At 37.8% G+C, this 16,563-nt stretch overlaps 1 protein-coding gene across 5 annotated transcripts in view; it reads right to left on the reverse strand.

Moving 5' to 3' along the window:
• Positions 1 to 16,563, reverse strand: part of CARF (calcium responsive transcription factor) — a 100,631-nt gene that overhangs the window by 83,850 nt on the left and 218 nt on the right. Inside the window, exons 2-5 of one of the 5 annotated variants that reach the window (XM_040641859.1) lie at positions 12,645 to 12,814; positions 9,467 to 9,490; positions 8,355 to 8,472; positions 116 to 343 (exon numbers count right to left, since the gene is read on the reverse strand). In XM_040641859.1, the coding sequence (XP_040497793.1) occupies positions 116 to 343; positions 8,355 to 8,432 (306 nt within the window). In that variant the 5' untranslated portion in view covers positions 8,433 to 8,472; positions 9,467 to 9,490; positions 12,645 to 12,814. Of the gene's footprint in view, positions 1 to 115; positions 344 to 8,354; positions 8,473 to 9,466; positions 9,491 to 12,644; positions 12,815 to 15,859; positions 16,525 to 16,563 lie in introns of those variants that run through there. The other 4 variants (XM_008687378.2, XM_040641855.1, XM_008687379.2 and 1 more) reach the window with 4 other exon arrangements.

Consider the following 16,563-nt stretch of genomic DNA (forward strand, 5'->3'; position numbering starts at 1 on the left):
AAACAGTATTTTCAGAGCAATGCACGTCAAAAGTTTCAAGAAATTAAGGTCATCTCGTAAGGTTGATACATTTTGCTAAATAGCATAAAACTGGTTATTTATAAAAGACACTCACCATTTGTGCATTAGAATCCCCCAGTGACTGGAGTTCATACTGAATAGGTTGCTCATTTTGGTCCACTAGGTGGAACTGTTCTGCAGAAAGAGTCTGTGTCTGAGTCAGGGCCCCTGGTATATTCTGTGATGTGAGTGACTTATCTGCTTCATGAGAGGTGATGGGTAAAACTCTAGGAGAACCATTCTGTCCGAAGGAAGGATCCCTGGAGTCCATACAGGTTAGATGCTTTTGAAAAGAAAAAAAAAAAAGCACTTGGGTGTTTGTAAAATATAATGTCACAATTTGTATTTTTAAAATTAAAATTTTTTTAAGATTTCATTTTTTAATTTTTAAAAATTTTTATTATGTTCAGTTAGCTATAGTACATGATTAGTTTTGGATGTAGTGTTTAATGATTCATTAGTTGCATGTAACACCCAGTGTTCATCAAAACACATGCCCTCCTTCATACCCATCACCTGGCTACCCCTTACCCCCCACCTCCCTTCCTTCTGAAACCCTGAGGTTGTTTCCTGAAGTCCACAGTCTCTCATGGTTTGTCTCCCTCTCTGATTTCTCCCCCTTCAGTTTTTCCTCCCTTCCCCTATGGTCCTCCGTGCTATTCCTTATGATCCACATATGAGTGAAACCATATGATAATTGTCTTTCTCCGCTTGACTTACTTCACTTAGCATAATCCCCTCCAGTTCCAGCCATGTCAATGCAAAAGATGGGTATTCATCCTCTCTGAAGGCTGAGTAATATTGCATTGTATATATGTACCACATCTTCTTTATCCATTCATCTGTCGAAGGGCATCTCAGCTCCTTCCACAGTTTGGCTATTGTGGACATTGCTACTATGAACATTGGGGTGCATGTGCACCTTCTTTTCATGACATCTGTATCTTTGGGGTAAATACCTAGCAATGCAATTGCTGGGTCGTAGGGTCACTCTATTTTTAACATCTTCAGGAAGCTCCATACTGTTTTCCAGAGTGCTGCACCAGCTTTCATTACCACCAACAGTGTAGGAGGGTTCCCCCTTCTCCACATCCTTGCCAACATTTGTTGTTTCCTGTTTTGTTAATTTTTGCCATTCTAACTGTAAGGTGGTATCTCATTGTGGTTTTCACTTGTATTTCCCTGATGGCTAGTGATGTTGAACATTTTTTCATGTGTCTGTTAGCCATTTGCATGTCTTCTTTGGAGAAGTGTCTGTTCATGTTTTCTGACCATTTTTTGACTGGATTGTTTCTTGGGTGTTGAGTTTGAGAATTTCTTGGATTCCAGCCCTTTATCTGCAATGTCACTTGCAAATATCTTCTCCCATTCAGTGGGTTGCCTCTTAGTTTTGTTGACTGTTTCCTTTGCTGTGCAGAAGCTTTTTATCTTAATGAAGTCCCAAAAGTTCAATTTTGCTTTTGTTTCCCTTGCCTTTGGAGATGTGTCCTGAAAGAAGTTGCTGTGGCCAATGTCGAATAGGTTACTACCTATGTTCTCCTCTAGGATTTTAATGGATTCCTGTCTCACACTGAGGTCTTTCATCCACTTTGAGTTTATCTTTGTGTATGGTGTTAGAGAATGGTCCAGTTTTATTCTTCTGCATGTGGCTGTCCAATTTTACCAGCACCATTTATTGAAGAGACTATCTTTTTTTCCATTGGATATTCTTTCCTGATTTGTCGAAGATTAGCTGACCATAGAGTTGAGGGTCCATTTCTGGGGTCTCTATTCTGTTCCACCCTACTGTGTGTCTGTTTTTGTGCCAATACCATGCTGTCTTGATGATCACAGCTTTGTAATATAGCTTGAAGTCAGACATTGTGATGCCCCCAGTTTTGGTTTTCTTTTTCAATAATCCCCTGGTGATTTGGGGTCTTTTCTGGTTCCATACAAATTTTAGGATTGTTTGTTCCAGCTCTGTGAAAAATGTTGATGGTATTTTGATAGGGACTGCATTTAAAGTGTAGATTGCTCTGAGCAGCATAGACATTTTCACAATGTTTATTCTTCCAACCCATGAGCATGGAATGTTTTTCCATCTCTTTGTCTTCCTCAATTTCTTTTGTAAATGTTCTGTAATTTCTAGAGTATAGATCCTTTACCTCTTTGGTTAGGTTTATTCCTAGGTATCTTATGGCTTTTGGTGCTACTGTAAATGGAATAAATTCCTTAATTTCTCTTTCTTCAGTCACATTGTTAGTGTATAGAAATGCAACTGATTTCTGTGCATTGATTTTGTATCCTGCCATGTTGCTGAATTGTTGTATGAGTTCTAGTAATTTGGGGGTGGAGTCCTTTGCGTTTTCCACATAAAGTACCACGTCATCCGTGAAGAGAGTAAGTTTGACTTCTACTTTGCCAATCTGAATGCCTTTTATTTCTTTTTGTTGCCTGATTGCTGAGGCTAGGACTTCTAGAACTATGTTAAACAAAAGTGGTAAGAATGGGCATCCCTGTCATGTTCCTGACCTTAAGGGAAAAGCTCTCAGTTTTTCCCATTTAGAATGATATTTGCTGTGGGCTTTTCATAGATCACTTTTATAGTACTGAGATATGTTTCCTCTATCCCTATATTTTGAAGAGTTTTAATCAGGAAAGGATGCTGTATTTTGTTAAAAGCTTTTTCTGCATCAACTGAGAGGGTCATATGGTTCTTATCTTTTATGAATGTGCTCTATCACGTTGCTTGATTTGTGAATGTTGAACCACTGTTGCAGCCCAGGAATAAATCCCACTTGGTCCTGGTGAATTCCTTTTAATGTACTCTTGGTTCCTATTGGCAAGGATCTTCTTATTTTGGCATCCATATTCATCAGGGATACTGGTCTGTAATTGTCCTTTTTGGTGGGGTGTTTGTTTGGTTTTGGGATCATGGTAATTCTGGCCTCATAGAATGAGTTTGGAAGTTTTCCTCCTGTTTCTATTTTTTGAAACGGCTTCAGTAGAATAGGTATTATTTCTTCTTTAAATGTTTGGTAGAATTCCACTGGGAGGCCATCTGGTCCTGGACTTTTATTTTTTGGGAGGTTTTTGATTACTGCTTCAATTTTGTTACTGGTTATTGGTCCATATAGATTGCCTATTTCTTCCTGTTTCAGTCTTGGTAGTTTATAACTTTCCAGGAAGGCATCCAATTCTTCCACATTGCTTAATTTGTTGGCATATAGTTGCTGGTAATAATTTCTAATAATTGTTTCTATTTCCTTGGTGCTGGTCGTGATCTCTTCCTTTTCATTCATGATTTCATTAATTTGGGTCCTTTCTCTTTTCTTTTGGATAAGTCTGGCCAGAGGTTTATTGATCTTAGTAATTCTTTCAAAGAACCAGTGTCTACTTTTGTTGATCTGTTCTACTACTTTTCTGGTTTCTATTTCATTGATCTCTTCTCTAATCTTTATTATTTCTCTTCTCCTGCTTAGTTTAGGTTTTAGCTGTTCTTTCTCCAGTTCCTTAAGGTGTAAGGTTAGCTTGTGCAATTGGGATTTTTCTACTTTTTTGAGAGAGGCTTGGATGGCTATGTATTTCCCCCTTAGGACCGCCTTTGCAGTATCCCATAGGTTTTAGACCAATGTATTTTCATTCTCATTAGTTTCCATGAATTGTTTAAATTCTTTAATTTCCTGGTTGACCCAATCATTCTTTAGCAGGATGCTCTTTAACTTTCAAGTGTTTGAATTCCTTCCAAATTTTTTCTTGTGATTGAGTTCCAGTTTCAAAGCAGTGAGGTCTGATAACATGCAGGGAATAATCTCAATCTTTTGGTATCGGTTGAGACCTGATTTGTGACCCAGTATGTGGTCTATTCTGGAGACAGTTTCATGTGTGTTCGAGATAAATGAGTATTTTGTTGTTTTAGGGTGGAATGTTCTGTATATTTCTACAAAGTCCATCTGGTCCAATGTGTCATTCAAAGCTCTTGTTTATTGATTTTCTGTTTAGATGATCTGTCCATTGCAGAGAGTGGAGTATTAAGGTCTCCTACTATTAATGTATTATTATCAATATGATTTTTTATTTTAGTTAACAGTTGGCTTATGTAGTTGGCTGCTGCCCTGTTGGGGGCATAGGTATTTAAAATTGTTAGATTTTCTTATGGGATAGACCCTTTAAGTATGATATAGTGTCCCTCTACATCTCTTACTATAGTCTTTGGTTTAAAATTTGTCTGATATGAGAATTGCTACTCCAGCTTTCTTTTGAGGTCTGTTGGCATGATAAATGGTTCTCCATCCTTCACTTTCAATCTGGAGGTGTCTTTAGGTTCAAAATTAGTCTCTTTTAGACAGCATATGGATGGGTCCTGTCTTTGTATCCAATCTGGAACCCAGTGTTATTTCATGGGAGCATTTAGGCCATTCACGTTGAGAGTAACTACTGAAAGATAGGCATGTAGTGCCATAATATTGTCTGTAAAGTCCCTGTTTCTATAGATTGTCTCCGTAAATTTCTGGTCTCTATTACTCTTGGGTTCTTTCTTCTTTTATAGAATCTGCTTAATATTTCTTATAGGGCTGGCTTGGTGGTCACATATTCTTTCAGTTTCTGCAAGTCCTGGAAGCTCTTTGTCTCTCCGTCTGTTCTGAATGACAGCCTTGCTGGATAAAGTATTCTTGGCTGCATGTTTTTCTCATTTAGTGCCCTGAATATGTCTTGCCAGCCCTTTCTGGCTTGCCACGTCTCTGTAGACAGGTCTGACGCTATTCTGATGTTCCTCCCTCTGTACATAAGAAAGCTCTTCACCCTAGCTGCTCTCAGGATAGCTTCCTTGGCTCTAAGATGAGCAAGTTTTAATATTATATGCCGGGGTGTTGGTCTACTTTTATTGATCTTGGGAGAGGTCCTCTCTGCCTCTTGGACACGTATGCTTGTTTCCTTCCCGGATTAGGGATGTTCTCAGCTATGATTTGCTTAAATACATCTTCTAGTCCTCTGTCTCTCCACTCCCTCAGGGATCCCAATAATCCTAACAATGGACGTTTCATGGCATCACTGATTTCTCTAAGTCTGTTCTCATGGGCTTCTAGTTGTTTATCCCACTCCTCTTTGATTCCCATCAGTTTATCTTCTAGATCACTAATTTGTTCTTCTGCCTCATTTATCTTGGCCGTTAGAGTATCTAGTTTAGACTGCATCTCATTCACAGCATTTTTAAGTTCGGCCTGATTAGATCTCATTTCTGCCCTTCGAGATTCCATATTGTTGCTAATGGTTTTCTCAAGCCTAGCTATTGACTTCATAATTGCTACCCTTAAGTCTATCTCTGACGTCTTGCTTATATCCATATCCATTAGGTCTGTGGCAGAGGCCATTGTCTCTGGTTCTTTTCTTTCTTGGGAGTTCCTCCTCATAGTCATTCTGTTGAGGGATGGTTGAGGGAATGTACAGAGTCCAAAATTCAACCACGACCCAAGCAAGATGCACCCTAGGAAAATCTGGATCAGTCAGAAGCCACCACCAAAAAAACAAAGCCAAAATGAAACCCAAGAATAAAATTTATAGAATTAAAAAATGTTTAAAAATTAAAATTTTAAAAAGGCAGGTGTGAGGGGAAGGTGGGTATAACCCCTCAGTGTGGACAAAGTAGGGTGTTTCAGTTCTACCTGGGTGTATTTTGTTGTTTTCTAGAGGGCACTACTTCCCAAAATTACAGGGAAAAAAGGACTACACTAAAGCATATATCTATATAAAAAAATACAGGTGTGAAAAAGTACAAAGTACAAGTAAAAAAGTATAAGTTAAAAAGCTACTATGAATTTTAAGTTGATATATTAAACATTTGGTTGAAATGAGGAAAAAGTTAAAAGAAAAAACAGAGAAAAAGCATGAGAGAAAGAATAAAAAGAAAAGGAGAGCTATATCTGAAAAGTACACAAGCTGTGAGGCAACGCCTGGAGCTTAATATACTATTTTCCCCTGATGTTGGGGTTTTACAGTTTTATGGGGGCCCCAGGATTACGTCCCCTTGTTCTTCCAGTCTGTCTTCTTGGGGAAGGGCCTGCCGCACTGTTTTTCGGGCAACCCTGATTGGGCAGAGATGTCCTGCCCCATCAGGGGGGCTGCACTCCATGGAAACCGGTTTTTTGAGCCTTTGTTCTCTGGCAGCTTTCTGTGCCTCTTCTGAGGGTCAGAGCAAAAATGGCCACACCCAGACCTCTGTCCCAGAGCAGAGAAATCTCAGTCTGCTCTTCTCTGAACCCTCCAGAACACACAGTCTCTGTTTCTGTATGTGCCGCTGAAAACCACAGCCTCTCTCCAGCAGTGCGCTCCCACAGCGACTTTCTCAGTGGTGGACCCTGGGGCCCCAGGGCTTGTCTCTGCCCTTTGTGCTTCTAAAACCACGAGCAGTCCCGGTTCATGCATGTGCACCCACAGCTCCTGGATCCTGCCTGAGTGCTGCTCTAAAGCACTTTCCCAGCTGCTACCGCTCTGCGAGTTTTTGCCTAATCCAGCACAGGACACTTTTGCGCTCCAGTGTTATATCACTTTCCAGGTGCCAGCTTATGGCAGCTCCCTCCCCCTTCTGCTTATCTTCTGATATCTGCCCACAGATTCACAACTCTGCCCTTCCTACCTCGTGACAGGTGGCATTTTTCTGCTTGTAGATATCCAGATATACATTCTTACATCTCAGGCTGATTTTGTGGGTGTTCAGAATGGTTTGGTAGCTATCCAGTTAAATTCAGGGGACTGGCTGAAATGGGGTCCCCTACTCCTCTGCCATCTTTACCCCCTCAAAAGATTTTATTTTTAAGTATTCTCTACACCCCACATGGGGCTCGAACTCACAACCCCAAGATCAGGGTAGCACGCTCTACCAACTGAACCAGCCCAGTGCCCACAGTGTTACAATTAAAAAAAAAATAGAATGCTTATCAGCCACTGTGGGAAACAGTACAGAGGTTCCTCAAAAAATTAAAAATAGAACTACCCTATGATCCAGTAATCACACTACTGGGTATTTACCCAAAAATACAAAAACACTAATTCAAAGGGATACATGAACCCCTATGTTTATAGCAGTATTATTTACAACAGGGAAATCATGGAAACAGCCCAAGTATCCATTAATTAATGAATGGATAAAGAAGATGTGGTATAAGACACAATGGAATATTATTCAGCCATTTGCAACAACATGGATGGAGCTAAAAAGTATAATGCTAAGTGAAGTAAGTCAGTCAGAGAAAGAGAGATACCATATGATTTCACTCATATGTGGAATTTAAGAAACAAAACAAATGAGCAAAGGGAAAAAGAGAAAGAAAGAAACCAAGAAACAGACTCTTAGTAATAGAGAACATACTGATGGTTACAAGAGTGGGGGGGGGGCGTGCAGGGCATGGGTGGATGGGTTAAATAGGAGATGGGGATTAAGGAATGCACTTGTTTTTGGTTTTTGTTGTTTTTTGTTTTGTTTTTACAATTTTTTAAAGCGGGTTCCATGCACAGGGCAGGGCCCAAACTAAAAACTGAGATCAAGACCTGAGCTGAGATCAATAGTCAGATGCCTAACCTTAGACTGAGTCACTCAGGCACCCCAGGAGTGCACTTGTGATGAGCACTGGGTGATGTATGAAACTGCTGAATCAATATATTATACACCTGAAACTAACATAATATGTTAACTATACTGGAATTTAAAATAAAATAAATAGTATACTATAATAAAAATGGAAAGATTCTATTTTCAGTTAATTATTCACTTCATTTTAACAAGAGTTGTCAGTTCACACAGACTGATAGAGACATAAAGCAGTTCTTAAGTTAAATTGTTGATTTTTATATATTATTTCAATTTTATTGAAATAAAGTTGTCCATGGGAACACAACCTGAAATCATGATATGTAATTCAAAATACAGATTTTTCTTTATATATAGATTTTTATGAATATAGAAGTTTTATAACATAGAGCTTTTAAGTAAAGCTCTATATTATAACATTAAATATATGATAGAATTATGGATAAATTTAAACAGTCTTGGATACATTAAATATAATACTATTTCTTATACGTTAAAAAGTTATTAAATGGGGGCACCTAGGTGGCTCAGTCAGTTAAGCGTCCAGATTATGCTCCCAGGGTCCTAGGATTAAGTCCCACATCGGGTTCCCTGCTCAACAGGGAACCTCTCCTTCTGCCTGCCACTCCCCCTGCTTATGCTCTTTCTTTCTCAAATAAATAAATAAAATCTTTTAAAAAAAAAAAAGTCGTTAAATGGAATGGAAAAAAGTTCCCAGCTGAATTCCTACCTCATATACCTGAGAATCTGTTTTTGATTCTTCGGAATCATTATGGTTGACTCTTAGTGAATCATTAGATTGTTCCATGCTGGTATATTCAATTCCATTTTCTTCTATTATTTAATAGCTGAAAAAAATTTAAGTATATGATTAAAACACTTAATATTTTAATGGAATGTTTGTCTTAAATAAATATCATATTTCCCCTACCGTGTTACCCCATACAATTCAGGTTAAATCATTTCCATTCTATAGATTTAGAAAATAAACATTTTTGTTAAATGACTTGCCAAGGCACCAGAATACATTCAAAGCAAAACAGAAATTACCATTATGTAGTTCCCGCACCCTATCCTTAATTACACTCATGTACTAATTAAGATTGTTGTTATGGGACAGGTGCTTTTCACCCTTTCAAATACTTCTGAAATTCTCATTTTCGAAAGATTTAATGCAAATAAAGGTTCTTAATTTTATGAGTTGGGCATGCACTATTGTAGCATTAGATAATTTTAGAACAGATGTTTTGGTATATACAGAGATTATATACACATAGCTCTTAACATAATACACATCATATATACTGGGTTGACAAACTTTGAAAGTAAAGAAATATACATTCCAAAAAGTTTGAGCCACTTAGGCCTAGTACAGGGATTAGCTCTGGTGGTGAATTTGTCTTTACAGACACACACACACACACACACACACACACTGCCCCCTGGGGATACCTGGCAATGTCTGTATATATTTTTGGTTGTCAAAACTAAGAAGTGAGTGCAACTAGAATCTAATGGGGAGAAGCAAGGGGTACTGCTAAATATTTTGGAATGTTCATGGCAGCCCCCACAAAGTTTTGAGTGGTGCTGAGGTTCAGAAACCCTGGCCTAATATATTATAGTGAATACTGGATTCTGCATTATCTGAAAGGAATAATGTTTTAAGTCTCAAAATTGGAGTAAGGTCAAAACAAAACTGTGAAGAATCCCACTTGGGATTCTCTCTCTCCCTCTCCCTCTGCCCCTCCACCCATCTCTCCCTCTCTTAAAAAAAAAGTTCGAAGGTTAAAATAGCCAAAACAACTTTGGAAAAGAACAACAAAATTGGAATTCTTACACTACCTGATTTTGAGACTTGACATGAACCTAAAATAATCAAGATAATATGGTATTAGTGTAAACACAGACAAATACATCAGTGGAACAGAATAGAGAATCCAGAAACAGACCCTCACATATTTAGTCAATTGCTTTTCTTCTTCTTTCAAGATTTATTTACTTGAGAGAGAGAGAGAGAGAGAGAGAGAGTGAGCAGGGGGAGGGACAGAGGGAGAGAGAGAATCTCAAGCAGAGATTAGGCACCCCTAGTCAATTGCTTTTCAATAAAGATGCCAAGGCAATTAAGAGAAAAGGGACAAGAAGAGAGAATCTCAAGCAGACTCTGTGCTTAGTGTGGAGCCAGAGGCAGAGCTCAATTCCACCACCCCGAAACCATGACCCAAGCTGAAACCAAGGGTCGGCCCTTAACTGACTGCACCACCTAAGTGCCCCTGCTTGATATTTCTGTAAATCTATTGATTTTTCTGTATATCTTCTAATGTCCAGAGTAGAAAAATAACACTATTCAAAAAGAAAAGTCTCACAAAGTTAGATTCAACTGAAAATAAAGTACTGTTGAGGGATGTATTAAAACTGAAATAATTGGGGCGCCTGGGTGGCACAGCGGTTAAGCGTCTGCCTTCAGCTCAGGGCGTGATCCCGGCGTTATGGGATCGAGCCCCACATCAGGCTCCTCCGCTATGAGCCTGCTTCTTCCTCTCCCACTCCCCCTGCTTGTGTTCCCTCTCTCGCTGGCTGTCTCTATCTCTGTTGAATAAATAAATAAAATCTTAAAAAAAAAAAAAACTGAAATAATTGCTGTCAAGAATACAACTCAATTTTTTAAAGTAAATTAACAAAATATTCATCTAAACATGATGATTCATCTAAACACGATGACATCAAGATTAAGAAATATTTCTGAGGTGCGCCTGGGTAGGGCAGTTGGTTAAGCCTCCGATTCTTGGTTTTGGCTCACGTTGTGTTCTCAGGGTTGTGAGAACAAGTCCCACATCTGGCTCTGCGCTCAGTGCGGGGTCTACTTAAGACTCTCTCCCTCTGCTCCTCCTTGCCCCCCTCACTCCCTCTCTCTCTCTAAAATAAATAAATAAATCCCTAAAGAGAAAAAGAAATATTTTTGAGAGTTCTTTGAGTTTTAAATATAAATACTATTATGACAAAATAGATGAAGATTATGAATTTGTCATAGCTATATAATTTAATGTTTATTGAATGTTTATACTAATTACTAGCTATAATTATTAATAATCACTCTATATTCTGTGATGTAGAACCTATTACCACCATTTTACAGAAAAGGAAATTGAGGCTTACTGTTCAAGGTTATAAGGTTATCAAATATTATTGAGCACTACAGTAAAGCACTATGCTAAAAGTTTTTTTTTGTTTTTTTTTTTTTAAAGATTTATTTGTTTATTTGAGAGAGAAAGTGCAAGCAGGGCTTAGGGCAGAGGGAGAGGGAGAGAAGCTGACTCCCTGCTGAATGTGGAACACAGCACAAGGCTGGATCTCATGCCCCTGAGATCATGATGTAAGCCGAAATCAAGAGCTGGAGGTTTAACCAACTGAGCCACCCAGGCACCCCTAAAAGTGTTTTATATGTGTCATTTTATAAAATCCTTTTAACAACCCTGTGATTCAGTTACTTGTTCCAATTTACATGTAAGGAAGTAAGACTCAGGCAATTAAGTAACTTTCCCAAGATTATAAATATACTATGTGGCTGAGCAAGGTACATGTACTTATCCCAAAGCCTACTCTTTAGGAACTCTTTCAAAGTAACAGTAATAGGAACTCTTTCAAAGTAACAGAAAAAAACTTCCTCCTTCCTTCATTAGTCATTGCCTTAAATTTTTTTTTTTATAAGTTAACAAATTATAAATGCTAAAAGAAATTCTTTGTTCATTTTTGTTCTCCACTTTTCCTGGTTGAAATTCAATTAGAGGCAGTCCTTAAAGCACCAAAACCCTCCTGCAAACAATCTAAACATCTCTGATCCCTTGAAAAAGCTAGAGTTCTAATCTTGTAGGCACTGCAGTCATTGAGAAAACGTTCTGCAAACAGATTCAAAAGTGGAGCTTGGGAAGGAGAAGTGAAAAGTACAAATAGCTCAGGGGAAAGAATTCTAAAAACTTACTCCCAGTTTCCTAATAGCTGCCCTAATCCCTTTACAAATTACTCCTACTGGCTTAAATCTTTTTTCATTTTATTTACTTTCTCTTACCCTAGCTGAAATTTTCATTGGAGTTAATAAGCATTTTCTCTTAAAAAAGAAAAAACTCTGGACAGAGTATCAGTCATTAACAAATTTGTGTAAATTTACATATTAAATTTATATAGCTTTCTTCATTTAAGAAGAGTTCAGAATAGCTACCCTGGAAAGTTTAATTTGGAGGTGAGAAAGCAAGTACACTTGAAGCTCAGAAGATCTGAAAGGGCTTCAGTGAGGTCTGAGCTATGCTGCAATGAAGAGGATAGGATGGATGCCCCCGAGGAATTGCACCAGCAAAGGTGGTGAGGATGTTGTTAATAGAACACCACCAACATAAACCACCTACTTTAGGACTTTGTTCAGACTGGGATTTTGCCACTCAAAGATAATTTCTTTTTCTGCTGTCTTTTGGGAACTCAAAACTCAAAGTTTTCTTTTCAGTATGTGCATCTATACTACAGGTTAAAGAAGTTTTTTATGGTTACACTGGGAAAATACTACTTAAAGTAGTTTTTACATGGAAAAATGGGTTTCCATATCTATTGGCTAGCCCATCGTTGAACTGAAAGTTGAAAGTACATTCCTATGTTACAGACACCCTTTTCAAAGGAAAAAATCTTTTTGAATGAAGCAAAAAGTATTACTCCTTCCTTCCTTAATTCCCCCATCAATATACATTATGCTTTTCAATCTGACAAATGCAGGGTGACTTAAAACACCCAATTTTCCCATCTAATGTCAGTACATGCTAGAAATTATTATTCCTAACTTTCAACCATGTCAAAGTTAAATTTTTAAGAATGAAGATATTAAGTACCTAGGTATAAAATGCTTTCTTCCAACTGGAAACACAAACAGAACGAAGTACTTATATACAAAGTGTAATCTGATTTTTCACTAATATATAATAGATAATAGTTAACTTTTATAGAGCTGTTACTTTCAATTAGTTAGAATTAAAAGTATTACCTTCAGGTAGTAGCTCACGTTTAAATTCAGGCCTCAAGCATTCTACTATTCCCAGAAATGCCCTCTCTTGTCCACTTAAGTTCTTCCTTTGGAGAGGGGGCACTAAATCATGATAGTTGTGGCTTCATTTGTGTGAGAGCTGTAATTATGTCTTCACAGCAGCATTTTTTCTGTAATGAGAAGGTATTCAATGTATATTTTCTTTTCTTACACATAAAGAAAACTACTTACGCAGGTTTTATTACAAAATAGCCATTATCATCCCGGTACAGTAGAACCATCAACTGACTCAGTTGAAGAAAGCTAAAGATTAGGACAGACTTTACAGATAACTGCATGTGTCCAGGAGTAGGTGACTTAACCTCTCTGTATCAGTTTCCTTATCTAAAATTTGGTGTTTGGACTATGGTTTTGTTTCAACTCACATTCTGTAACTACTACTGACACATAGATCTCCCCGGTAAATTGCATTTACCTCATGAAATATTTACTAACAGAGTATTTTTTGGAACCATAGTAGCTTAAGAATAAAGATCGCCCTCCCTAAATTACACCATGTAAAAAATCCTGGAATTGGTGTGACAAGGTTAGTTCTTAAGCAAATAGTATTGGGATCACAGAAAGAAAACAGAAAGAAAGAAGAAAGTATTACATGTGTAGACAGTTAATGATTGGAGTTCAGAACACACACTAAAGCATTACATTTTACTGTCAAATTGCTTTCTAGAATATTTCACATCACATTAAATAGGTGGATTTTACCTTATATCAAAACCAAAGATTAGGAAGAAACTGTTAAATTGGAAGTTTCATGTTTTATAGGGGAAAATGGCTTTTTATTGTTTATACATACTGAATGCATGGCAGAAAGGAAGACTATTCAGGCTGTAGTCACGCATCTGTGTGGACCATACTCGGGCTACTGCTGTTTTGCTTTTGCTCAACATCAAATTTTATTTGTTCAAAACTTTAGAGGTAATTCTCTCTTAATATCTGGTTATTTTGTTGAGTTTCTTCTACAAACTTTTGTGTGGTAAAATGTATCTGTTAAAACCAATTACCTGAGAATAAATCCCCAAACAGGATACCTGAAAGATGAAGTCACTTTCAGTTTAGTCTTAGAGATTCTCCTAATTCTAGGTCCCTTGTAAGTGTTCTATGATTTAAAGGATCTTGAAATTTCTTCAATATCAGTGCCAGATCTTATAACTTGTTAACATTAAAAAAAATGTTGCTCAAAAGTACTTTAGAAAATAAAATATCTTTCATCTTTTCAGGTAGGTAAATGACACAAGGTTCCTTTTATGATATATACAAAATTACTATGAATCAGTGGTGTCAAAAATTAAATCAAGACTCCTAGTTCACAAATATTTGCTAGAACTATTTCTTTTTAAAGATGGGTTTGGAAAGTTATAATGTGTTGTCAACATTAAAATTTTTTATGTATGCAAATATATATAAACAATAACTTATATTAACTTTTCACTGAAAAAAATTTAAGGCTAGTATTCACAATGTCTCCTTAATCTAAGGTTTGCCCTCTCTATAAACTTCCCTATAATCTTGGGTCTATCCATTTCTTACCCTGTAAATAGATACTCTTTTTACCTCTTTGCTCTCTGAGAGCTATACAGATTATTTCACTTAATCCTCACATTCACTGAGTTGGAGCTTTAGAGATAAGAAAACCAAAGCTGTCAGGTAACTTGCCTAAAATCACAGATAGCATTAGAGTTCAGATTCAAAACTAATTTGGAAATAAAATTCCAAAACAAATAGAACCCTGAAGCCCATGCAGTCTTCAGATCATACCATACCATGCCATTACATGCAGAAAAAAAGAAACCTATAATAGAGACACATATCTTCCAAGCTGTGATTTTCCAGATAACAATGTGTCTTCATGAAGACCACAGTAAATGAATCATGTAGGAAATCATCAAGAACAAAAAGCTTGAAGTTAATGTTCTAAGAAAAACACTCAAAAGTACTACCCTAAGTACTGCATGGAGGGAACACCAAGTAAGACACAAGTCACTACTGAAAAAAACACCAAAGCCATCATAGTGGGTGTTCAGTTGCTCTGGAACACTTATAATTTCCTTAACTAAAGGAAGGTCTCAAATGAAAAATGTACTTTAGTGAATTCAACATTTCTGCTTTCCAAATTGAAGTTTTATCTCATTAAGTATATATTTAGAATCTGTATCTTACTGGTCATACTTCTCAATTCAAACTAAGATCAACTTAGAGTGACTATCAGGTATTGTACTTATTTTGGTAAACGTCAAATTAATGATCGCTAGAATTTATTAAACTAACCATAGGTTTTTTTGTTATTTTTAAGATTTTATTTTTAAGTAATCTCAACCCCCCAAGGTTGGGCTCGAATTTACAACCCAGAGATCAAGAGCTGCATGCTCCACTAAGCCAGGCAGGCACCCCTCTAACTATAAATTTTTAAAAGATATTTTAACCAATAATATCTTATCAATAGTAAAAATATTATCTGAAAAAGAACCTAATTATTTGAAGATTATTTCCGGCTCTACGAATGCTAATTCAGGCAATTTTACTACTGTAATTCTAAATTCACGTATGATTAAAGGAGAATGTTTAAAACTGTTAATTTTCTTTCCACGTCTACCAAATTCAGAAAATATGGGTTAAATAGCAAGACTTCAGTTAAGAAAGTGTTTCAAGCTTCAGGTGGTCTAACTTATTTAAGGCATGCAATTCTCACCATCACAATGAATCACATGGTTAAATGACCACAGGTTGTATTCGCAAGCCCAGTCCTTCCTTTCCTAGGACTTCAGCACAGAGTTTTTCTTTTTATTCCTGTAACCGTGAGGCTATTCTCTCTTATTTGTTCACGCTGGCAAAGCTTCTAGCCAAACTGACATCTAAATGACAATGCTGGTGATAAATTTAACATTTACTATGTGGCATTTAATTCTCACAGTGACTCAAGTGTGGCACAGAGCGGTTAATAAATAGCTGAGACATTCAGGTTCGAGAGTCCGCATTCTAGAAAGGTGAATGGATTGAAAATAGTCCTACTTTCATTATCATTGCTTTCCAATAAAAATTATTTTTCCACTTAAAATTGTTTAAATACTTTCTCATTGGCTATGGTTGATTTAAATACCAGGTGCCTACTTAATTGCAGCGCATCTTTAAACAACGTAAAGGAAAGCTTTAGTTTTCACCTGCACGCATACCGCTCTGCCCACAAATTCTGCAATCCAGTTTTGCCTGATTCTAAACTGCTCTCTTGAAGCCCCCCTCTTGCAGTTTTTTTTGGCGAACGACTTAAAAAGTGACTTTGAGATCTAGATAGTATCTCTCCATCCATCCTCCCACAGCGAAACAACTAAATTCAATTAGAGGAACTCTCCGGACCATTTAGAGTAAGGAATAGGCCTAAAGGTATCTTCAAGACCAAAAAAAAAAAAAAAAAAAAAGTCAAAAATTGTAGGAGAATGTAATGCGGGGGAGGACGCCTTTCCCCTTCTAACCAAACGATATAAAAGGGCTCGTAAGGAGAAAAACAAAACAAAAAACACAAAACCTAAAAAGCGGGGCTCTCGGCTGCGCGAAGGACCACACACTAGGCGCTACCGCCCAAGGGGTCCGGGTCCTTCTCCGCGGCGGTGGCGTGTCCTGGAGCTCAGCAATCCTCCTCCAGACACTTATCTCCACCTTCTCCAGTTTGCCTTCCTGAGGCCCCCCAGCGCGGCCCCGGGAGGGGGGTAGTGGGCCTCATCGTGTGGGGCCCCGAAAAGGCCCCGAGGCGGGGAGCGGAAGGCACCACCAGTCTCGACTGCGGCTGGGGGCGGGAGCCAGCGGTTGCTCAGGGAGCAGGCTGGTCAGGAGGTGACGGGAGGAGGAGGCAGGAAGCAAGAAATGGGGG

Source organism: Ursus maritimus, unplaced genomic scaffold (genome assembly GCF_017311325.1).
Source record: "Ursus maritimus isolate PB19 unplaced genomic scaffold, ASM1731132v1 scaffold_1, whole genome shotgun sequence".
NCBI classification, from domain to species: Eukaryota; Metazoa; Chordata; class Mammalia; order Carnivora; family Ursidae; genus Ursus; species Ursus maritimus.